At 39.1% G+C, this 25,581-nt stretch overlaps 1 protein-coding gene and 1 long non-coding RNA gene across 16 annotated transcripts in view; one reads left to right on the forward strand and one right to left on the reverse strand.

The window, feature by feature from the left end:
- The window catches only part of Mbtd1 (mbt domain containing 1), a 61,022-nt gene extending 37,166 nt beyond the window's left edge, over nt 1-23,856 (forward strand). For 13 of the 15 annotated variants that reach the window (XM_048366548.1, XM_048366547.1, XM_048366552.1 and 10 more), the window contains 12 exons: nt 2,053-2,170; nt 3,261-3,395; nt 3,539-3,627; nt 3,804-4,038; nt 4,664-4,719; nt 5,030-5,134; nt 9,782-9,929; nt 11,043-11,125; nt 11,459-11,693; nt 12,150-12,227; nt 17,341-17,517; nt 22,331-23,856. In XM_048366548.1, coding sequence (XP_048222505.1) covers nt 2,053-2,170; nt 3,261-3,395; nt 3,539-3,627; nt 3,804-4,038; nt 4,664-4,719; nt 5,030-5,134; nt 9,782-9,929; nt 11,043-11,125; nt 11,459-11,693; nt 12,150-12,227; nt 17,341-17,517; nt 22,331-22,449 — 1,578 coding nt within the window. In that variant the 3' untranslated portion in view covers nt 22,450-23,856. The remainder of the gene's footprint in view (nt 1-2,052; nt 2,171-3,260; nt 3,396-3,538; nt 3,628-3,803; nt 4,039-4,663; nt 4,720-5,029; nt 5,135-9,781; nt 9,930-11,042; nt 11,126-11,458; nt 11,694-12,149; nt 12,228-17,340; nt 17,518-22,330) is intronic. The other 2 variants (XM_048366554.1, XM_048366555.1) reach the window with 1 other exon arrangement.
- The window catches only part of LOC125366121, a 32,470-nt gene that overhangs the window by 6,192 nt on the left and 697 nt on the right, over nt 1-25,581 (reverse strand). The gene's annotated exons all lie outside the window — the stretch shown is intronic.

Consider the following 25,581-nt stretch of genomic DNA (forward strand, 5'->3'; position numbering starts at 1 on the left):
ATTATATCTAGCTCAAAATGGAGTCCTGTGTGCCAAATTTACTTGGCACTATATCCACCTCATCCCTAGCTTGGCAGTGTAACCATGCCTCTTCTCCATGAAAAATAAACCCAGCTCTCAGATTGGGCAGACGAGCAAGGAGGAATGGGTACCCTACTTCAATTTAATGTAATTTTGTATATACACATAGCTACATCTGTATGTACAAATTGGTCTTCCTCATAGAAATAAACATGTCTGTGTTGATGTATGTTAGCTTAGTCTTTATATTCGTTGAAGCCTCTTTTCTGCTTATATCTGCTGGCAATAGGGATGGCCTTATAGTCTAGAATGATATAGGGGGAGATAGCAGAACCTGAGGGGTCCACTCTTCAAATTCAAAAAAGAAAATAAAAGGGTTTTCAGTGGTGATGGTTTTATTTTATTTTGTTTGTTTTCACACAACTTGAAGAGTTAGGTATATGTTCTCTCCCAGAATCACTTAACAGTTGGGATAAGGCGTGTCTCAAGTTATTGATGTATATTTATTGCTTACCACTTAAAGAGTAGCTACTGATTCGTTCTATCTAGTTTCTAGACTTGCCCTAGTCAAAAATCACTTAGCATTCTCTTCCTTTCCTTCCGAAATTCCACAGATCATTGAATGGACAGGAGACAAGTGTTTCAAAAGACCTGCCTGTTCCATAACTGTCCACTGAAGTATAAGGGACCAGAGGAGGCATTTCCAGTTTCCAAATTGGCTATTTCTTGTAACTCTCGGATGTCTTTGTTTGCTTATCATGGAACTTTGATGACTATTTTGATTTTTCTGGTTTTATTCATAGTATTAGGTCTTTCATAATCTTTAATAATCTTATTATTTATGGCCATGGTTCCACAGTATATTTAGTGAAGAATCAATTACCTCAGCTCACCAAGACTTTGCAATATTTTCAACTTTTATGTATATACCTAAATTCACTTATTTAACTTGCTATTACATAAATTCCAGATAATTGTGAATTGTCTTGTGCTTTAAGGACCAAAATATAAAGGGGGGTTATTTGGGAACATGTACATTTTAGCAAATCCCGTTGTGATGCTCTTACAGTCAATTACCTGAGTGCCTACCCACCCATTTGGTGTGAAGCTACTAGTTAGGATTCATTGTAGTAAAAAAAACAATTATAGTAATTCCTGCCTGAGAAATATTGAAGTAAGAAATTATCTAACTAGTGAGGGGCCGGTGGGGCTCACCTGTAATCTTAGCTACTCAGGCTGAGATCTGAGGATTGTGGTTCAAAAGCCAGCCCAAACAGAAAAATCTGTGAGACTCTTATCTCCAATTAACCACCAGAAAACTAGAAGTGGTGCTCTGGCTCAAAGTGGTAGCCTGCTAGCCTCGAGCAAAAGAGCTCAGGGACAGTGCCCAGGCCCTGAGTTAAAGCCCCATTACTGACCAAAGAAAAGAAATTAACACTTTACTCTGGTACTCAACTTCCCAAATGTCTTCACCTCTACCTTTTTTAATAACTTACCTAGTGCTTTTCTTCATGTCTGTTGAAGTGCTCTGTATTTGTATTCTATGAATTTAACTGAAATTGAAAAGGTAGTTTTATTTCTAACTTTTATTTCTTCTCTTCGTGTTGGAAATCTCATTGTTAATTGGAATTACTTTTCTTTCTGCTGTTTGCCCACATCTTAAAGCTTAGGTTAAATGTATCCATTCAGTACACCAAAATGCCAGCCTTCTCATTTCAGCTTTATCCTGTGCAGTCTGTTGAATTCTGTAATTCAGCTTTTAAAAAAATTGTTTTTTATGACAGAGTGGGTTGTTAAATTTTGAATTTGACATGGATCTAATATAGAAATGTTATCTTTGTCTTGAATGTGATTTTGACATTGGTTTTTTTCCAAATAGTCTGTACAGGGGAGAAAAGTTATAAATTTAGAGAAAAACAGATTAAAATGGTGTTTTTGCTTTACTATTAATGTTATTGATGGTAAAACTTAATTTTGAGTACATTTAGGCTTTATGTTAATAAGACTAATTTAGTAATTCTTGTATGACAGGCACCTATGGGGACCTGCTGGGGAGATATATCAGAAAATGTGAGAGTAGAAGTTCCCAATACAGACTGCAGCCTGCCTACCAAAGTCTTCTGGATTGCTGGAATTATAAAACTAGCAGGTGAGGGCTGGGAACGTGGCTTAGTGGTAGAGATGCTTGCCTAGTATGCATGAAGCCCTGGGTTTGATTCCTCAGTACCACATAAATAGAAAAAGCCAGAAGTGGCACTGTGGCTCAAGTGGTAGAGTGCTAGCCTTGAGCACAGCAAAGCAGTACCCAGGCCCTGAGTTAAAAGCCCCAGGACTGGCCAAAAAAGAAAAAACTAGCATGCATGATGATTTCCTGGAAAGTACCAATAATAGTTAACCTTTTGTAAAAGAGTATATTTATTAATGTTGTAAGCATTGTCAAGTGATGTTATATAGTAGAAGTTGACCAAATTTTTACCCATAAAGAACCACACTGTAATCTGGGCATGGATGGGTCACGCTTTATAATCCTAACTACTCAAGAAGCTGAGATCTGGGCTGGGAATATGGCCTAGTGGTAAAGTGCTCGCCTTGTATACATGAAGCCCTGGGTTCGATTCCTCAGCACCACATATATAAATAAAAGCCAGAAGTGGCGCTATGGCTCAAGTGGTAGAGGGCTAGCCTTGAGCAAAAAGAAGCCAGGGACAGTGCTCAGGCCCTGAGTTTAAGCCCCAGGACTGGCCAAAAAAAACAGTTGAACTAATTGAACTGAACGATCGGTGTTTCTCAAAGTTTGGTGCACAATCTGGGAACTGGTGGCTCATACTTGTAACTCTAGCTATTCAGGAGGCAAAGATCTGGGAATTGTGATTCAAAGCCAGGCCAGGCAGAAAAGTATGTGAGACTCTGTATATCCCATCAACCATCAAAAACAGCCCAAAGTAGAGCTGTGGCTCAAATGATAGAGCCCTAGCCTTGAGCCAAAAAAAAAACTCAGGGACAGCACCTAGTTCCTAAGTTCAAGCCACAGGCTTGGAGTAATTTTTTTTTTTTTTTAAGTTTGGTCCACGAGGACTTGATATGGTTGTAAAATCTCAGCCTAGAGTGGAACCAACCTCTGTTACTCTGTAACAGGCTCTGCAGGTGGTTCTGCAGAGGCACACTAAAGTTCGACAACCATTTCTACTTCTTTTTTGTTTTTCTGTTTTCTTATATAGTGATTGATTTGTTGGTTTTAGGTTATAATGCACTATTAAGATATGAAGGATTTGAAAATGATTCTGGTCTAGACTTCTGGTGCAATATATGTGGTTCTGATATCCATCCAGTTGGTTGGTGTGCAGCCAGTGGAAAACCTCTTGTTCCTCCTAGAAGTAAGTGGCTTATTCACCCCTACCGTGACTTGAATAATAACCATAAGGTAATATAGACATTAAAGTAATACTTTCTAACAAATAATTTATTAAACACTTCTTACCTTCTGCTACAGCATAATTGGTTATTTCTTTTATTTTAGCTATTCAACATAAGTATACAAACTGGAAAGCTTTTCTCGTAAAAAGACTTACTGGTGCCAAAACACTTCCTCCTGATTTCTCACAAAAGGTAAAAGCTAGATCTTACAAAGGATTGAAGAGATCTAAAGGAATTATAATTTCATAAACTGAGTGATCTGTGTTAAATATTTGACTGCATCAGTATTTTTGAGAGTATAGTGTTAAAATGATTTGGAAAACCCTTGTCATGAATTTCAAACAGGTTTTGTCTGCTTGAATTTGAAGGTTTCAGAGAGTATGCAGTATCCTTTCAAACCTTGCATGAGAGTAGAAGTGGTTGACAAGAGGCATTTATGTCGAACGCGGGTAGCAGTGGTGGAAAGTGTAATTGGAGGTAGACTGAGGCTAGTGTATGAAGAGAGTGAAGACAGGACGGACGACTTCTGGTGCCATATGCACAGCCCCTTAATCCACCACATCGGTTGGTCTCGAAGCATAGGTCATCGTTTCAAAAGATCTGGTAAGCAGCTACCACCAAACTTCCTATTAGAATATCCAAGAGGATGAACTTTACTACTTGGTTATTTTTCTCAGCAGAAAAGCATAGACCAAAAATAACATTTGAGTTGTACAGGCTGCTTGTTCTATCTTAATTAGGAAAAGTTCACACCATATTAGTATCCCATTAGTGTTCCTTCATGTTCTTGCTTCAATTTAAAAATAATTTGCTTTTGTGTGGGAGGCCCTGTGTTTGGTCTCCAGCACTACAAAATAATAACAGCATTGATTTTAGTCACATAACTTTTCATTTTCTTACCCACTCCATTTCAAAGACATAGAGATAAGTTTCCCTTTAATTAAAATAGATTAAGCATGGCTAGACTTGATATTCAACACATTTAAAACATACTTCTACACTGGTAATTACCAATTGTAGAATTCTCAGCATTATAAATAGCTGATTTATATTTAATAGCATATGCACATGTCAACTAGTACTACTTATTCAACATATATATAGAAGGCATGTCTTTTTGCCATGTTTTAAAGCATTAGATTCCTTGTGAGTTTGAAGCCTTCAAAGAAATGTGGTTTTTGGTCTTCTCACAAATGCTGACAGATTAGTATGTAACTTTTCCTTGTAGATATTACAAAGAAACAGGATGGACATTTTGATACACCACCACATTTATTTGCTAAGGTAAGAAGTTTTTATAAGAACCCTCATGTATAAATTAAGTTTGAAAGAGGGTTGTGGGCTTGTTTCTAAAATTATAGAAATCACAATTGCATATGTTTACTAAAAAGGATTAAGACCTTCATAATTCATAGCTGTCAGTCTTTATAATTATTTTTTAATTCTATTTGATCCTCTATTCTCTAATAGACATTTGAGTTTCAGTATTAGGTAGGTAGGAGTAGGCATCTAATAGATCTTTCAAGTTGCAAAATTCTAATTGCTAAAAATCACAATATTTATAACAGTACATGTGCTTTCATATAATTCTTAGGTAAAAGAAGTAGACCAGAGTGGAGAATGGTTCAAGGAAGGAATGAAATTAGAAGCTATAGACCCATTAAATCTTTCTACAATATGTGTCGCAACCATTAGAAAGGTAAGAGAATATGTATTAAAATATAGAAATAAAATTATAGGAATTTTATTAAGCAAATAGAATTATAGGACTTTAATAAACAGAATGAGGCACATAGCACATTCATTTTGACAAAATATGTGTGGATCTTTACTAGGGAGAAAGCCACGAGTTTCAAAGTAATTTTGAATTCTCTTTTCAGATCTCTTTGGAAAAGCAGTGAGATTATAGCACTAAGCATTTTCACTTCTCTTGTTGTTGGTTTTGTTTTGTTTCTTTGCCAGTCCTGGGGCTTGAACTCAGGGCCTGAGCACTGTCCCTGGCTTCTTTTTTGCTCAAGGCTAGCACTCTACCACTTGAGCCACAGCACCACTTCCAGCCTTTTTTGTTTATGTGGTGCTGAGGAATTGAACCCAGGGCTTCATGTATGTGAGGCAAGTACTCTACCACTAGGCCATATTCCCTGCCCCACATTTTTACTTCTCGAAATATCTATATATTTTTTAATTACAAAAAAATTACTGAAAAAATGGTTCCTACTCTTAAATACTAAACTGCCATGTAACTGTCAAATAGAGGGAAATAACTTGGTCCAGAACGGCATTTCAAACACACTAATAAACATTATCAGGCTGGGAATGTGGCTCAGTGGTAGAATGCTTGCCTAGTATGCATGAAGCCCTGGGTTCGATTACTCAGTACCACATAGACAAAAAAGGCTGGAAGTGGTGCCGTGGCTCAGGTGTTAGAATGCTATCGTTGAGCAAAAGAAATACAGGGACAGTGCCCAGCAAGCCCCAGGACTGGCAAAAAAAAACAGAAGAAAAATAAACACTGCCCAAGTGACCTAACTAGTCACCACTGTGGCTGGTCACTGCTTCTCCATTCAAATATACTGCAGTAAATAAAGTTACATATGTATACTAAATGCTTTTAGAAGCCTTTTCTGTTGATATCAGGGAAATTAAAGCATTCAACTGAAAACTACTACTTCATGAAGCTCTTTGAAGAGGGACCAAGGGAACCAAGTACCAGTGGCTCACTCCTATAATCCTAGCAACCCAGGAAACTGAGACCTAGAGAACTGAGGTTCATAGCCAGCCCAGTCAGACAAATGTATTAGACCCTTGCTCCAATTAACCAGCAAAAGCCAGACTAGAGGTGTGGCTCCAGTGGTACAGCACCTGCCATAAGCAAGAAACCCAGAATTCAAGCCCTGGGTACAAACAACAAGTTGGGGATAAGGAGGGAAGGTGAGAGGATAGGACAGCTAAGATGGTGAGACAAAGGAAAAGTGCTAGCCAGTAAGTAACAGCATCAGGTACCAATGTTGAGTCCCAGTGTCACACCTAAAAAAAAGAAAAAGAAAAAAATAGCCTGGTCTCTTGGCAGACAAAGACAAATCTTTTTTTATATGACATGTCAAGATAGTTATTTTGGGTATGCAGCCTTTATTTGCTGAAATGTTATCCTATGGAGAAAGAACCTTGATTTAAACTATTTCTGGTCAAATTATCTTCAGCTTCCTCTTCGTGATTTTTATTCTTTTTTTTTTTTTTTTTTTTTGCCAGTCCTGGGCCTTGGACTCAGGGCCTAAGCACTGTCCTTGGCTTCTCTTTTGCTCAAGGCTAGTACTCTACCACTTGAGCCACAGCACCACTTCTGGCCTTTTTCTATATATGTGGTGCTGGGGAATTGAACCCAGGGCTTCATGTATATGAGTCAAGCACTCATGCCACTAGGCCATGTTCCCAGCCCGTGATTTTTATTCTTGGTAGAACCTTATTTCTTTTCCCGTTTCTATCTCATATGAAGGATTCTCAGAATCAGGATTCCTTAGGAAACTTTGAAAAGTACAGGTGGCTAAGCTTCTTACCCTTTAATCTGATTTAATCAGTCTAGATTGGAACTTTAGCACTGGCATTTTTTATTTATTTATTTGTTTTTGTTTTTGTTGCCAGTCCTGGGGTGTGGACTCAGGGACTGAGCACTGTCCTGGCTTCTTTTTGCTCAAGGCTACACTCTACCTCTTGAGCCACAGCGCCACTTCCAGCTTTTTTCTATATATGTGGTTCTGAGGAATTGAACCCAGGGCTTCGTGTATATGAGGTGACATTCTTTTTTAAAGGCAGGTCATTTTTCATGTACATCAATGGTTAAGAACCAGTAATCCAACAGGAAATGTACTCATTACCTCACTTAAGTAACTGTAACGCCTCTGTTTACCTTTAGAATAAAATCTTAAAAATTAAAAAAGAGGGGCTGGGGATATGGCAAGAGTGCCTGGTATACATGAGGCCCTGGGTTCAATTCCCCAGCACCACATATACAGAAAACAGCCAGAAGTGGCGCTATGGCTCAAGAGGCAGAGTGCTAGCCTTGAGCAAAAAGAAGCCAGGGACAGTGCCCAGGCCCTGAGTCCCAGGACTGGCAAAAAAAAAAAAAAAAAGAAAAGAAAAAGAAAAATTAGGGGCTGGGGATGTGGCCTAGTGGCAAGAGTGCTTGCCTCGTATACATGAGGCCCTGGGTTCGATTCCCCAGCACCACATATACAGAAAATGGCCAGAAGGGGCGCTGTGGCTCAAGTGGCAGAGTGCTAGCCTTGAGCGGGAAGAAGCCAGGGACAGTGCTCAGGCCCTGAGTCCAAGGCCCAGGACTGGCCAAAAAAAAAAAAAAAGAAAAATTAAAAAAGATAAAGAGGGCTGGGGATATGGCCTAGTGGCAAGAGCACTTGCCTCGTATACACGAAGCCCTGGGTTCGATTCCCCAGCACCACATATACAGAAAATGGCCAGAAGTGGCGCTGTGACTCAAGTGGCAGAGTACTAGCCTTGAGCAAAAAGAAGCCAGGGACAGTGCTCAGGCCCTGAGTCCAAGGCCCAGGACTGGCAAAAATAAATAAATAAATAAAAATAAAAATAAAAAAGATAAAGAACCAGTAGTCCAAGGCCAGACATAGTGGTATGTTCTTATAAAACTCAGAAGGAATGGGCTGGGAATATGGTCTAGTGGTAGAGTGTTTGTCTCATATACATGAAGCCCTGGGTTTGATTCTTCAGCACCATATATATAGAAAAAGCCAAAAGTGGTGTTGTGGCTTAAGAGGTAGAGTGCTAGCCTTAAGCAAAAAGAAGCCAGGGAGAGTGCTCAGGCCCTGAGTTGAAGACCCACAACTGAAAAAAGAAAAATTCTCCAAGTGACTCGCAAAACCAACCAGATTGGGAAGTAATGCCATCAGAACATAATCTGATCTGGGGAAATGAAAATGAAATGTTGAGTGAACAGAATATCAGGTGTCAAAGAAGAAATAATGACTGAAGGACGGTCCCTCCCCTTGGCCTATTCTTTTCTTTCTGTGTGGGAAAATGGGGTGGAGGGGGGTCAATCCTTCAATAACCATAAATACTATTTGGTTTGAACTTGTAAGAAGTTTGTAACTGGGTGTCATTGTTGGCTCATGCCTGTAATCCTAGCTACTCAGAGGCTGAGATCTGAGGATGGTAGTTCAAAGCCAGCCAGGGCAGAAAAGTCCCCATGAGACTCTTATCTCCAATTAACCATTCAAAAACTGGAAGTCGTGCTGTGGCTCAAGTGGTAGAGTGCTAGCCTTGTACACAAAGAGGCTTGGGGACAGCACTCAGGGCCTGAGTTCAAGCTTTACAACCGACAAAAAATTAAGTTTGTAGTCTTTGGGCTGATGGGATAGCTTAAGTCATAGAACACTCACTCGCACCTTGCAATCATGAGGTCCTGAATTCAATCTCCAGTATCACAAAATAATACTAATAATAGTGAAAAAATAAAGTTTACAGTCTCATAACAAAAGTAAGATGTGCCAGGCACCAGTGGTTACTGCCTGTAATCCAAGCTACCCAGAGGCTAAAACCTGAGAATCTAAATTCAAAGCCAGCCTGGGCAGATAAACCTGTGAGACTCTTATCTTGTTAGTCAGCAAAATACCAGAGTGCATGTATGGCTCAAGTGGTAGAACACCAGCCTTGAGGAAAAAAAAATCTAAATGAGAGTGCAAGTCCCTGTGTTTAAGACTCCATGCCTGGCATACACACACACCCAAAAAATAATAATAAGAGAAAGTTAAAAGGCTTGGGGAAACAATATGCTGCATCAAAAAGAAAGGAAGAAAGGTATTTTCTGAGTTATAAGACTTAGTTTCAGAGGGCTGGGAATATGGCCTAGTGACAAGAGAGCTTGCCTCGTATACATGAAGCCCTGAGTTCGATTCCCCAGCACCACATATATAAAAAATGGCAAGAAGTGGCACTGTGGCTCAAGTGGCAGAGTGTTAGCCTTGAGCCAAAGGAAGCCAGGGACAGTGCTCAGGCCCTGAGTTCAAGCCCCAGGACAGGACTGGCAAACAAAAAAAAAAAAAAAAAACACAAGAGGATCTAGATTCAAAGCCAGCCCAAGCAGGAAAAGTCCAAGAAACCCTTATCTCCAGTTAACCTCCCCAAAGGCTGGATGTGGAGCTGTGGCTCTAGTGGCACAAGCTCTGGCCTTGAGCACAAAAGGTCAGGGACAACACCCAAACCCAGAGTTCAAGTCCTAGGACCAGTATTTTTTTTAAGTTGAGGGTTGTTTTGTTTTTTGTTGTTTTTTTTTAATAATGCAATCTAATTTCAATTACTTTGGATTCTCTTAATTGAAAAGGTGCTGGCTGATGGATTCCTGATGATCGGGATCGATGGCTCAGAAGCAGCAGATGGATCTGACTGGTTCTGTTACCATGCAACCTCTCCTTCTATTTTCCCTGTCGGTTTCTGTGAAATTAATATGATTGAACTTACTCCACCAAGAGGTACATACTGTGTAAACACAGGGTCTTTATCCTTGCTATCTTCTTACATGGTATCTCTTCACGTTCCACACAGCCTGACATTTTCTTTTCCTACAGGTATGGAGTATGTATGTATATGCAGATTAAGCAAACACATACCAAATCTGTGGAGTGCTATGAAAACACCATGTACTGTACCTAGCTAGCTTTAGTAAGACATATTAGTATGCAGTTTCTTTCCTGAGCAATATCCAGGGAGACTTGGTATTCTCAAACCCGACAGCAAGGGTCTCAGTAACCTTTTATTATACTTAGCTTTTGAAGAAAAGAACTTTATCTTTCTAGATTTTGCAGCTTTTTAAGAAGTCTTTTTTTATTTTTTGGCCAGTCCTGGGCCTTGGACTCAGGGCCTGAGCACTGTCCCTGGCTTCCTTTTTGCTCAAGGCTAGCACTCTGCCACTTGAGCCACAGCGCCACTTCTGGCCGTTTTCTGTATATGTGGTGCTGGGGAATCGAACCCAGGGCCTCATGTATACGAGGCAAGCTCTCTCGCCACTAAAGAAGTCTTTTTTTTTTAATCATACTTTGAGCAATTTTCATAGCATAACTAGTGATTTTTGAAATTATGTTCAGTGTCTTAGTCCAAGATTTTTCTCTAAGATGCAATGATCTTGTAAAATGCAATGTCTTGTAAAAGACAAAAGTTTTATTAAAATATTTATTCCTCTAATTTTCTTTCTCAAAAAGAAGAAGAAGAAGTCAATGTGGCATGTTATGTGCTAGGTTGTTTTAAAGCAAAGAATTGAAAAGCCAGTCTTCAGCTGAGGTGGCTCAGTGGTAGAGCTCTTCCATAGCATGCAAGAAGTTCTGGATTTGGTCCCAGTACCACAAAAGCAAGTCTACCCTTTTTATAGTAAGAGTAGAGGAGAGCCACTTTTGCATGGAGTATGTGTCTAGAAAGGGAGGGTATGCATAATGGAGTAAGCAAGTGCATGCACCAGTATTAAAACATTAAAGTTCATAAAACACAACCTAAAGTATGACTGAGGCTTTAGGTGGCTGACCTTTTTTATTTCACTTTAGTGTTGTGTTAACTTTAAATAAACTATTACTTACACTGATGTTGTTTTTTAGGTTATACAAAACTTCCTTTTAAATGGTTTGACTACCTCAGGGAAACTGGCTCCATTGCAGCACCAGTAAAACTATTTAATAAGGTAAATTTAAAGGGTGGCATAGGAACTGGTGACAAGTTTGACAAGAAATGTACTCACTACCTATCACCTTGACAATAAAATTAAATTTTAAAAAAAGGGTGGCCTAACAGTCAGGAAATAAATGGTAAATGTAAGTCATTGTTTATCCAAATGCCTTTGCCTTATAAGCAAATAGGTAGTAATAAAACAATATACAGTTGGGTTTTTTTATAATTCAAGAATTACTGGGGACTTTGGGTTTATATTGTATTTGACTGCATTGCTTTTCTTAGTGGTAGTAGATTTGTGCGTTCTTGCATACACCCGTGTTAATGTCTTGCTTCTCTGTGTCAGGATGTTCCAAATCACGGATTTCGTGTAGGCATGAAGTTAGAAGCTGTGGATCTCATGGAGCCACGTTTAATATGTGTAGCCACAGTTACGCGAATTATTCATCGTCTCTTGAGAATACATTTTGATGGATGGGAAGAAGAGTATGACCAGTGGGTAGACTGTGAGTCTCCTGACCTCTATCCTGTAGGGTGGTGTCAGTTAACTGGATATCAGCTACAGCCTCCAGCATCACAGTGTAAGTTGGTATACAGAAAAGGTTCCCTTTTGTAGAAATCAACAATTCCCTAAAGGACTATCTTAACATAAATCATCTTGTGAGCTCACAAGACAAGAATATACCTATATATGACTGGTTTTCAGGTAAGACACTAAAACTTAACAGAATCACAAAATCAGACCATATGTTCCATGGCAATATGAACTCAGTAGTCAGTTACAGTGTCTGTAGCAACACCACAGTCATCAAATAAAACTCAGCTTACTATAATTGCCAGCTAAAAATACATTGGTATACAGTAAATAATACTAAGTACATAACTGAATCTGTCTGATACTATATTCGGCTTTATGATTTTGTAGCAACAAATGTATCCTTATTTCCAAAGCATCATGTACTCTCTGATAAGCACAATAATTTTCAGAAGTCGTTTGTCTTAACAGTATGGTACCAACTTTCCCTTTTATTTTTCAGCATCAAGAGAAAGCCAATCAGCTTCATCAAAACAGAAGAAAAAAGCTAAGTCCCAGCAATACAAAGGACATAAGAAAAGTGGGTCACCACGTGGTGTTTACATACATTTTCTAATTGTTAACCAATTGGGGTCACAGTGGTCTTCCACAGAAAATTCTATCCCTGTGAGATCTGATGCTTGTTTACTATGTATTATGCTTAAAGGTGCAGTATGCCATAAAAGGCAAACCTTCCACTAATAAACAATTGACAGGAGCAATGATACTACCATGGAATTTAAAGTATACATAGTGAAAAATAGAGCCTAATAATGATTCTTTCAGTAATATGCAAACCTTCAGAAAATCAATTTTCTGTGTTTTCTTGTTTTTTACTTTTTATTTTATGAAACTAAACAAGCAGATACTTGATGCTTACACAGATTTGGAGCCTAATAAACCATTCTTCTTGAAAAACTCTTTATAGAATAAATCTTGTAAGAAATTCAGATTGACAGATTTCCAAATTTTTCCAAATATGCTTTCTATACTGTATTTTACCTTACAGTAATCAGTTGTCATTTATTAACCATAGGAATATAAAATATGCTAACTATATTTGATTATTTTAAAGTATGTCTTTACCATAGAAAGCCACAGGTTTGTTTATGGAACCTGTCAAAGAATATTTCACTCTGAGATAAGTTTATTTTTAATTGAAGATTTTTTTATAGTAAAACATAACTTCAGGATTAAAAGTGAAAGACTTCCAACTGCCTCACAGTATGTTCAAATAAGTACAAGTCTAGCTCATTAACCGAGGGATGACTGGTGGAAATATTAAGTAATATTCTGTTCTTACCTTCCTGATGAGCTTTTTAAGCTTTCTTAAACTCAACTAGTAATGGTGCTTTGAAATAGGGTTCCCTCCCAGCATGAAGCTCTAGCCAACTCATACGAGTGACATCCCAAGTAAACAGAGAGGCTGTGTCCTGCCTTTCCTTCTATGAGCAGAACTTATACAAACATACAGTCAGAACTAATTTTCCCCACCTGCTACTGGGAAAGATTAGTATTCACCAGAAAGAGTTTTAGAGCATTTCCAGACCAGACAGATGAGGCTGCACTTCCACTCAGCTGAATGTTCCTTAGGATAAGCTCCCATTGTGATTTCATCTCTGAAGATGAACCATAGCAAGTTGAGCACTAGGCTTCCTGCAAAGTGGATCAACAGGCTGGTTTAACCCGTTTTACTGCTTTCTGTTGCACAAGACTGAGATTTCAGAATTTGGTTTCTTTTTTTTTCCTTTTTGCCAGTCCTGGGCCTTGGACTCAGGGCCTGAGCACTGTCCCTGGCTTCCTTTTGCTCAAGGCTAGCACTTTGCCACTTGAGCCACAATGCCACTTCTGGCCATTTTCTGTATATGTGGTGCTGGGGAATCGAACCCAGGGCCTCATGTATACGAGGCAAGCACTCTTGCCACTAGGCCATATTCCCAGCCCCCAGAATTTGGTTTCTAAGATACAGAATTAAGGATGTTTTTAGTATTTAGTGGCTTATGAAGAATCCCCTTTACTGACTGAGTAGAATACAGAGTTTACAAACCTCCTTCAGTGTGACATACAGAGTTCATTCTGGCTTACAAGTTTTAAATTATTTTGAGCTAATGCGCTAGGAACATGGGAAGAAATATGTAGTTGATTGTTCAAATAAGAATGTTAATCATCACTTAAGAATTAAGCTGGGTGCCGGTGGCTCAGGCCTTAATCTTAGCTACTCTGGAGGCCGAGATCTAAGGATCAAGATTCAAAGCCAGCCTAGGCAGGAAAGCCCATGAGACTTTTATCTCCAGTTAACCACCAGAAAACCAGAAGTGATGAAGTAGCTGAAGTAGTGCTGAGACTCCAAGTGGTAAAGCACCAGCCTTGAGCTGAAGAGCTTGGAGACAATGCCCAAGCCCAGAGTTCATGCCCCACTGGCGGGGGGGAGGGGGCGGTTGTAATATTAAGAATAGTGATATTTATCATTAGATTTCTAGATAAGCTGAGTAAAATGACAGTAGATAGAATATATTTGTTTTGTTGTTGCCAGGGGGCTTGAATTCAGAGCTGGGGCCTTTCCCTGAGCTGCTTTTGCTCAAGGCTGGTGCTCTACCATTTGAACCACAGCACCACTTCTGTCTTTTTCTGTTTATGTGGTACTGAGGAATTGAACCCAGGGCTTCCTGCATGCTAGGCAAGCACACTACCACTAAGCCACATTCCCAGCCCTAGAATATATTTCTTAACTGACACTTTAATACCTCTCAGTATTAAAGATATCATCTCTAATGCCTTCACATTTTTCTTTGGACATAGAAATACAAACCCACAATATTTACTTATTAGAAACCCCTGGGGATGTGTATTTTGGAATTCAGAAACTTTTGGAATTTGTTGTTGTTGTTGTTGTGCCAATCCTAGAGCTTGAATTCAGGGCCTGAAATCTGTCCCTGAACTTTTTTTTTCTTTTTGGCCAGTCTTGGGGCTTGAACTCAGGGCCTGAGCACTGTCCCTGGCTTCTTTTTGCTCAAGGCTAGCACTCTGCCACTTGAGCCACAGTGCCACTTCTGGCCATTTTCTGTATACGTGGTGCTGGGGAATTGAACCCTGGGCTTTCATGTGTATGAGGCAAGCACTCTTGCCACTAGGCCATATCTCCAGCCCTGTCCCTGAACTTTTTTTTCCTCAAGGATCGTGTTCTGCCACTTGAACCACAGCTTCACTTCCAGCTTTTGGGTGGTTATTTAGATATAAAATATGTGTCATGGACTTCCCTGCCCAGGCTGGCTTCAAACCAAGATCCTCAGATCTCAGCCTCCTGAGTAGCTAGGATTACAGACATTAGCTCCTGGCTCCTGGCATGGATTTTAGAATTGTGTGTAGTATATACTACATAATATCTATTGTGCAGACTCTGGAGCATTTTCTGAAGCAAAATGCAAATATTTACATTAAATGGGTCAAGTAAAAATTATAAACAGACCACCAAGTAAGTATGGTTTTGCTGACAAATCTTACCAAAAAAAAACTTTTCCAAATATTAGAATTGAAGTGTTAAGCAGACATTTTCATTGAAAGATGCTATTCATTTTTGTTGTTGTTGTTGTTTTCTTCATGAATGTAGCTTACTAGAAATTTTTCCCACAAAACTTCAGTTCCAAAGATAACACAGTTTGGGGCTGGGGATATGGCCTATTGGCAAAAGTGCTTGCCTTATATACATGAAGCCCTGGGTTCAATTCCCCAGCACTACATATATATAAAAAATGGCCATAAATGGCGCTGTGGCTCAAGTGGCAGAGTGCTAGCCTTGAACAAAAAGAAGCCAGGGACAGTGCTCAGGCCCTGAGTCAAGGCCCAGAACTGGCAAAAAAAAAAAAAAAGATAACCAGTTTGAGGTTTCAAAACATAAGCCAGCACCGTAGCACACAGGTCAGCAGCAGAGGGACTGCACACCTGGCATTTGTCTTTGAGTTTCCTGGTGCTATTATGGCTTTGTTTTATCTCATAGCCCTTTAGTCTTTTTCTACTTAAAGTCCATCAGAACATTGTTTGATGGTGCTTTTCTTCCTATAGAGACAGATATTCAGCTGGTTTCCTAGCTTGGTCACAAATAAGCTGAGTTTGTGCCATAAAGGGACAGTTGTTAGCTAGACTATTTGATCTCAAAAGCCTCCTTTCTGTCAAGGCATAGTAAGTGTGGAGCAGAAAAAGCAGTAGTAATTTCCATATTAAATTTCACCATTTTTAGAGGGTACTGTGATACTTTTGAGTTGGAGATTTCTCCTTTTTACCTCTTCAGGGTCTGTTATCCTGGGAAGATTATTAAGCAGTCACTGTGCATGGCTTTGTTTTGGCAATTGAAAGTTGCGTGTGTATTCACTGGTAATTTAGCTTCCAGGTTAAGGAGTACTGCTGGCTTAGATTATCTTTTAGTTAGGATTTTCTGAAACTAAAATGTTTGCCTTCCATATGTACTGTTGTATACTTTGGAGAAAAAAGAGACTTAACTTACAGTTGCAAATATGTGTACGTACTCATCAGCTTACGTCCTGTATAGTTCACTATGCTTGGCTGTTTGTCAGTGTTTCCTAAATTCAAACTACATTTTAGGTTGGTGAAAACATTGTATTAAGTCCTCAAAGGCTTATGGTTATTTATGAGCCCGTAACCAACGGGAGTGATGAATTTATTTTAAAAGGAATTAGATTAAGGACTTTTAGGCAAAAGCCATAAGCTTTGTTATAAGAATTAAAAGGTACTTTCTGAAAGGATATATTACTAACTAAAAATTAGAGAAGAACCATGTTTATCAATAATGTCCTGCCAACCAGTTGGTGTGTCTGAGCCTTGACTTAATGTGATTTCTCCCTAAAGGCCAGTTAAGGCAGTGGAATGCTACTTTGAAAGAAGTATTTTTAAGTTGGGTTCCAGTATGCCTGTAATCCTAGCTATTTAGGAGATAGAGACCTGAGAATCACAGTTTGAAGCTAATCCAGGCAGGAAAGTCTATCCACTAAAAACTACCAAAAATACCAAAAGTAGAGCTATGGCTCAAGTGATAGATCGCTAGAGTTAAGCAAAAGAGATTCAGGAACAGTGCCCAGACCCCAGAACCAGAACCAAAAAAAAAAAAAAAAGATAGCACCCAGGCCCTGAGTTAAAGCCCCAAGACCAGCACCAAAAAAAAAAAAAGTACTTTAAGACCTCTCAAGTTAGGCATGCAGCTGACATTGAGCACTGCTAGCATGCATAAAACCCTGCTGGTCCCCAGCACTGATGAAAATTAAAATTAAACTATCCTCTCTGTCTTCCACTGGCTTTTCATCCTATTTCAAGCTGAAATTCTCCTGAAAGGAATTAGCTGGCTATTCTTCATACTAACTGTTCTGTATGTAGTTCATTTTGCTTTGTTTTGTTTGAAAGTCATTTGAGAGATATCAGGGCTGCCTGACATAGTAGAAACAGTGTCACTCTTAAAACACACACACACATATACACACACTCACACACTGGCTGTCTCCAACCCCTTGTTTTCAGACAGTCTAGCTTGATCAGTTCTCTCTGCCAAAGAGTATCTGTCCTATGCAAGCAGCTTTCCTAGTTATACAATGCACTTTTCTTACCACGCACAGAAGTCAAAGCTTACTTTAGTCTGACTTGATGTTTAGAGAGGAAGATGCCAGTTGGGAAGAAGCCTGTCAGTTTGTCGAGCGGGGTGCGGAGGAGCTTCTCTGGTGACGAAGAGTTGACTCCTCCTCCATATGGAACCCTGCCAGCACAGACAGCCCCTGGGGCCTTCCCACCTCCCAGCACTAGCCGAGAGTTCAGGCCCAGCCTCAAAACAGGTAACTAGTCATGTCATGCAGCAAGCACCTCAGGTGCTTTAGAGGGCAACGTGCTGGGCAGGGTGGTGGGAGACAAAGCATGGTCTGGCATGACTGGTGCGCTGACTCATTGCAGCTTTTATTTTGCCTAAAAAAATTCATTCTCACTGGTCCTTGATAGTCACTTCACTAAGACATATCATCCCAGGAAAGGACTTTTTTGTTGTTAGAAAACTCTGAGCTAGGCTGAAATGATCATTTCAGTTTATGGAATTGTGAAGCAACTTCTATTTCATGGTTTCATTGAGATGGTTAAATGTTTTACATTTACCAATTCTTGTGAAGGATCTCTCTGCTTGGTCAGACCAAAGTGAGGCTTTCTTCATAACATTCCATAACATCCCATTCATGGAAGGGCTGTGTTTTGAATTCTAGAGCATTTTGGAGTTTAGTAGTAACATTACCTTGCTATTAGGTGACTATACATAAAGGAATATAATGCCTGTGTGATCACGTATTAGATTGAGTGAAATGTATTTCCACAATTTCATGTTCCTTGTATGTGGTGATTAATTAAATTAGGCACATGACATTTAGTTTGAGTTTCAATTCATGAGGCCAGGGAGCTAGATTGCGAGACAGACAGTGGAAAGATTTTTCCCTTTGTAATTGCTAAGAAAGGTGGATTATTGTCAGGAAGGTGTCACTTTCCTAGGGTGAACTTTAGACGTGAATCTGCATCCTCTCGCATCAAAGCCAGTTTCATATCTGTTTGTCACATAATCTACCATAGCTTTAAAATGTCTTTTTATAGGTCTTAGTGCCTAGAAATTGCTTTCTTCTCTTTTTTCTGTTTACTCTTATTTTTACACTAAGCCATTAGCTTTTATCTTTGTTTTTTGTGGGGGGGGGAGAGGTTTGACCCTTTTGAAATATATTTTCACAATGTGAGAGATGGAGAAGCCATCTTGCTCCTTCAAAGTCCTGTTCTTCTGAAGATCACTCTCACATCCTTATGTTAAAGGAAATTATACCCTTGTATATGAAAAACATTACTATTACAAACCCAAAGTTATATGCCCTTTAATGGAAACCTTTCAAAATCTTATCTAAAAAGCATTCCAGTTTCTTACAATTGCTATTTATGAAATAGACTTCCTTTACCTAGTTATAGATATTCTGAGTACTGATGTTTGAATTTTTATTGGATTTTCAGTGTATGGTCTTTAAACAGATTTAATTTTATTTATTTATTTATTTTTTGCCAGTCCTGGGCCTTGGACTCAGGGCCTGAGCTCTGTCCCTGGCTTCTTTTTGCTCAAGGCTAGCACTCTGCCACTTGAGCCGCAGCGCCACTTCTGGCCATTTTCTGTATATGTGGTGCTGGGGAATCGAACCCAGGGTCTCATGTATACAAGGCAAGCGCTCTTGCCACTAGGCCATATCCCCAGCCCCAGATTTAATTTTAGAGGCACATGTTAAGTTTCGTGAGATTCTGATTCGTGGAAAACAGAGTGTGACTTCCAAGATTGCAAAACCCCATGCTGGATGGAAACCATGCGATGCCTATGCGACTTCCTTTTTCCTCTAGTGTCTTCTAAGCTGAGGGTACATCTTCAGGCATATGGGATGCTTTCCTCTGGTGATACTTTAGGGACTGCATTACTGCTTAATTACCGGAAAGCCACGTTGATCGATTAACTGTTGTTTATTATTTGAGAACTTTGTAGCTGGGAAAATGTCATACCCATTAATCTATCTCCTGAAAGGTTAGTAATTAGTGTCGACAGAGTGACCTATGTAAAGTTAGAGCTAAGAAAAATGTATTGTACAAAGTGCCATTAGGTGCAGGAGCTATTGTATCTCATCCATCATTCATTGAGAATAAGGCCTAGAAAGGAGAAATGATTACTGTGAAGGAACATACCAGACAGGCTTTCTTCTAGGCTCCATGGAAACAATGGAACGTTGCATTAAACATTCCACATCTGAGTGAGTGTTTCACCTTCATTTTGAGTGATTCTTTTAAGCATATCACTTCCATATTTTCACGTGACTAGAAGCTTAATTCAGAAATTTTAATTTTTGATATTGAAAATGCATGTTAGCTCCAGGATGGGCTGTAAAAACCTCAGCTTATCTCTCTACACTTAAAAAAAGCATCCATTTGAATGAAACGTGTTTGATCTTGAAGCATAGTAATTCCCATTCATTTAGCCATCTGATCATCATGTAATAAGATGCTGTTTTAACCAACCTTTTATTGTGGGTACTGCACCTTTAATGAAATTTGGGTTTTCTGTTTCCTGTGTCTTGTTTTTATGGTATTGTTTAAAATGTCACTAACACCTAATGCATGTTGGCTGAATTTGAAAGATAACTATTACACATTTGGTATTGTTCTCTGTAACAGCATTTTTATTAAACAGTTTTTGATTTTTTTGGTTGGTTTTTTAAGAAAACTACAGTTTTACTTGCTTAACTTTCAGTGACTTGATTGGCGTTTTGTTATTACACACCAAATGTATTCACTTTTCTGTCTTTGTATTACTCTTTTTCACCACCAGTACCAAAACAGATATAAAAGTAACAGAAATAAATGGTTATCGCTCAAAAGATTTATTATTTAAAACTTTGGGGGGATATTTTGTTTTTTAGAGTTTGTTTTTGTGCCGTTACTGGGGCTTGAACTCAGGGCCTTGTGCTCTTACTTTGTTTCTTAAACCACACCTCTACTTCTCGCTTTTTGCTGGTTAATTGGAGATGAGCGTCTCTCTAATTTACCTGTCTAAGGTGGCTTTGCACACCAGTCCTTTGATCTCATTCTCCTGAGTAGCTCAGATTGGTAGATGTAAGCCACCACCACCTGACCCTGTTTATTTTGTTGTTTTTATTTTTTTTAGTGCCAGCCCCTAGGGCTTGAACTCAGGGCCTGGAGGCTGTCCCTGACCTTTTTTGCTTGAGGTTAGTACTCTACCACTTGAACCATAGCTCCACTTCTGGCTGTTAGTTAATTAGAGATGAGTCTCACCTCCTTTCCTTGCCACAGCTGGTTTTGAACCTCAGCCTCCCAAATGCCTAGGATTACAGGTGTGAGCCATTAGCACCTGGTTAGAGGCTGTTATTTTTTTTAATCATTTTCTACAACTAATATCAGGAAATGGAAGCTAAAAATGTAGGTCAGCAGTAGAGCACTGGGTAATTGTATTGAGGGGCAATAACAAGAAAAGAAGGGCTCATAAAAGGAGATAGGAAAATCTCAAAGTTAAATTCGGCCTGTGATCAATTTGAGACCCAGGAGAGATAAAATTCCTTTTTTCTTGATCCTTACTTACATAACAGAGCCCTTAAACTAAGAGTTCGGACCATCATTTATTCTGTGGCCACCAGAGATGTGGGACCTACCTCATCAAATACTGGAAATTGGAAACAGTTCTCCATTGAAATAAAGACATATTGGTCTATTCATAAATTGAGGACTGCTTATACTGTTGGTTTGTTTTCGTTATAAAGTCTGGCAAGCAGTGAACACTACTGTTAATATTAGCAACAGTAATTGTGCACTTTGCTGATGTCAGTGAACTCCTGTCGCCCAGTACTGCTGTCACTTGAGGCGCACATCCTAGCGCTTTGCTTTTTGTATTTTGCTGCTGCTGCCTGTTCTCTTTTATTCCCCCAGTACTGGAGTTTGAACTCAGGGCTTCAAGCTTTCTAGGGAAGTGATCTAACACTCCCAGCCCTGTATTTTGCTTCTGAGGTATGGCATTGCCACCTTTGCCCCTGCTGGTACAGCCTTCCAGCCTCACCTCCCAAGTAGATGAGCACACGGGTGTGCACCCCCACACACAGATACTGATTTGGTATTTTAACTAAAACAATTACCCAGGTTCTCTGTCGTTGCAGTTCTTTGTTTTGTTTTGTTTTGTCGTTGCAGTTTTACTATGAGTTTGATACTGGACTTGTTTTTATAAGTTAATAGTGGTTTATGTTATTATTTTAATATGAGGGTTTTTTTTCTGAAGGAAACCTTTCTGTTTGTGTGGTTTGTCAGTTTTTGTTTTCCCTTGTTTTTAAGACAGGATATTACGAAGCCCACAGGACTGAAATTCGAGGCCCTCCTGCTTCGGCCTTCCAAGGGCTGACATTCCAGGCATGGACCACCATGCCCACCCAGGAAATCCTTTGAATCCATACTCCTCGGCTGGGGTCGGTGGTAGAGCACTTTGCCTCATCTGTGTGAGGCCCTGGATTTGAGCCTCAGCACCACAAAAATTAAAATACTGGTAGTCCTTAGGGATAATAAGATTAAGATGAAATATTTCTTGTGCTATTATTATGCTTCAAAAACATCCAAGAAATGCATCATTTCTATACACATTGACATAATAGACATTGACATAAAAGTGAATGCTGAATCATAAGAAAATTCCTAATTATTTTCAGTTAATGAACTCTTACCTTGACTGGTGTGCAGTGTTATTTCTTTTCAAAATATTCCTTAGTCACCTATATAGCTTGAAAATTAAAATTAGTGCTGGGAGTGTAGCCCAGTGGTGTGATTTTTTTTGCCTAGCATATGCATACCCATGGTTCTGTCTGGATTCATTCCCAGCCTGGCAAAGATTTTTAAAAAATGAATTCAATGCTCATACTTGCTCCTGCAAGTTAGGCAGTACTCCACCACTGAGCTACATCTCTATCTCTGCTGGATTTTGTTTTAAGAATTGTTGAAGAAATGAAGTCTTACTAACTGTAGAGGTGATAGCGTGAAGACTAAAGGCAATATGGATATCCAGGCTTGGTAACCTCTCTTATGTTTCTCCCTCCCACACAGTGACTACACTGCAGCTGAAGGAGGAGTTGCTAGATGGAGAGGACTACAACTTCCTCCAAGGAGCATCTGATCAGGAAAGCAATGGCTCTGCCAACTTCTACATCAAACAAGAGCCATGAATGAACTTGAGGGTGGGAGGGGGAAAATTTTACACAGGACTGATTTATAATCAATCTAGCTGTACAGCGGGCTATTCTACTGGGACATTTTGCTAAACACAGAAAATTTCAGTTCCAGATTTTTCAGGTGGGTGGGGAAACTATTTTAGTGGGGGGGGGGGAATTTTTCAATTTATAAAGATGGACAATTTTTGTGTTGTATTTGAAGCTTTTGAAAGAATTTTGTAATATTTTCCAAGTTTGGATTTATGTGCATTGTTAACAAGAACTGAAATTCTAACTTTTTTGGTAAGATTAAAGTTTAGGTAGCAGGATTGAAGGAAATGATTTACGAAGGAGATAGTTGTAAATGCAAATGAACTGTCATTACAAGTGAACCTTCTTGGTACCTGTTGGGAGATTTTTGGATTTCAGAAGTTAGGCCAGTCACATCTCCAGCTTCCTTTGCTGCAGAAATATGCAACTGAACCCTCACAGAGGCCCCTCCCCACGTTCATACAGAGGGGCCATTTATTCTGCTCATTGGCGTTTTATTGCAAGCCCATTTTAAATGTACAGACGTTTTTCATTCTGCGAAAATTTATTTGGAGTTCTATATGAAACTGGAAGAACTCTGGATACTTTTAATGTTCTCTTTTAAGTAGGGAAGGAGTAAAATTATCCTAACACTAAAACGTTAAACTGGAATGGTTGACAAAATATACAGGATCTCAGTCTACATGATGAAGGGTTGAGAAAATGCAATATTATCCTGAGTTTCCTTTGTTTTCCTTGCTAACAAACCCCTCAGAAGGGATTCTGATGGGCATCGGGCCCATTTCCCCTCCATCTGGAGATAGCAATTTGGTGCAGCCACACCCCAAAACAAATGTCTACATGACCAGGAGAATCACATTCTAAGGTGATCAAAGCCAATAGATATAGATTTCAGAATCATTCCAGCTCCACTTTTAACTACCCTGGATTTGTCAGAAAACTGATCTGAAAGAGAATTTCATTTTTTTTAAATTCCGTATATATAGTTTGAATTGTCTTTAATTGTAGTCAGAATTTCTTTTTAACAATACAACTGATTTGGACCATTTTGAACATTCCCTATTTTACAATTCACTTAGCATCCTTTAGTAGGATAAAAGGGTAAATTGATGAAAGGTTTGCTCTCTGCATTTTCAAACCTTCTACCGAGTTGTGACTGAATGAGAGAGTGCTAGTGTTTACCAGTAAGGTTCATAAACTATAAACTCTCAGGAATTCATTGCATCTGTTCTAGAAGTGCTCGGGGTCTTAGCCTGACCTCTTCAGAGTGGTAATGCTGACCATCTCCTCTGGAAAACAGGCAGGGCTAATTAGAAATTAATCAAAATGATTAACCTCTACAGTCCTTCGGCCTATGGAATGCTTTAAAAACAATGTTAGTCGGAAGCCCCAGGAGACCATTTTAGGTAAGATTTTTGTTTTGAGTTTTAAAATGCATAGAAACATTTAAAAACCAGCAATTTAATTTTCTAAAATATTGCTCTACTTTTGGGAATAATAGTATTGGTAATACGCACAGGTTTACCTCATTCTATGCAAGAGGGGTTAATAACATACATAAGGTTTTGTAGTAGCTACTGGAAGTAAATTGTGTTACTTTATAGTGTAAGAATGTATGGAATCACATGTCACCATTTCTTAATACTGACTCTGGGGGCATAAATGCAGATCACATCAACGCAGGTTGATTCTTATGTGTCAAATATATGTGAATTCAGCTATCAAATTACTGGATATTTATCTTGGACAGCATTGCTGAGAGGGCCGTACTGTAAATGTGACATCCTCACACTTCCCAGATCTTTAACTTTGTTGAAGAATCTTCCTATGAGCTTAAAGCCTAGAAGAGGTCCAAGGCAAAGGTGACAGCAGTCTTTAATCTCAGGCTCAGCAGATTAGACCCAGGACTCTGGTTCCTTGGTACAGGTCAAGGTGTAACTGCCAGTACCTTGGGGGTAGGGACTCCAGGGAGCTGCATACCCCAGGGGTGGTGTGGTTGGGAGCCCGCCAGTCCTACTAATAATAGTTCTGTGAAATGCTCATTTGTAGCCAGGTTTTATAACCTTCAATTCTACAGCCAAACCAGGCTCTGCGTGTTGTAGAATCTCCCAGCCACTCGTAAAGTGTTTCTTCTCTTGATCCAGCAACCAACAATTGAAGACTTGGGTTAAGGACCTTCTGTGGTCTAAACCCAGCCTGAAGCCCGGAGCCCTCTTCACTGTTCAAGATTCTCACTCCTGCTGCTCACGATAAATAGGAAATAAATTCCTGCAGAGGAGATTTATGTCGTAGCCATAACTCCAGTCGTACAACTCAGTAGTCCCATTACGGTTCAAATGTACTGCTGACCTTGAGTTTGTATTTTTTATTTGTGTTTCCTTCCTTGTTCAGATTACTTGGGAACTTTTGTTAGTTTAAACTCTTTTAACCTTTTCCTTGCTGTGTATGAGGAAAGCTAAAGCTGTTATCAACTTCTCGGATACTAACACGGGTTTTCAGTGTTTGTTTGTTTTTATTATTATTAATTTTGCGTGATGTGAATCCCCCCTCCCATCAATATTTGTATTATGGTGCTATATATTTGGTAATGATCCTTTAATATTGGGAAGGGATTTTAAAAATACTGTGATTAAACTGGGTTTCTTCCTTTGATTTTCATATTTTAAATAAAGCCACAGTCATTTATACAAAAGAAAGCATCTGTCCCTGGGCAAATCTTTTGAGGACAGAGGTCAAAGTAAACTGCATTAAGGTTTTTACATCATTTCTGTATGTATTTGATATATAGATCAATATCTGTACAAATTTAATCTTTTATTTTCTGGTAACGTGATTACTGAGAAAGTATTTGAAACTTTCTCACAAAGTGTATATAATGGCGTGAAAAATTCCTTTGGAGAAATTTATGTTTCCTTCATTTTTACCAAATTGCGAATTCAGCATGGATGTGAAAAGCATTAAAATTATAACTTTGTGTACAAGATGAAAATAATTCACTAAATTTGCCCTTTTTTACACAAAATAAAATGTTAAAGTTAGGTGTGTTCTTGAGCAAGTTAATTTATTGATGTTTTGGGGGTGGGGGCAGTGTCACAT

The sequence above is a fragment of the Perognathus longimembris genome, chromosome 17 (genome assembly GCF_023159225.1).
Source record: "Perognathus longimembris pacificus isolate PPM17 chromosome 17, ASM2315922v1, whole genome shotgun sequence".
Taxonomy (NCBI): domain Eukaryota; kingdom Metazoa; phylum Chordata; class Mammalia; order Rodentia; family Heteromyidae; genus Perognathus; species Perognathus longimembris.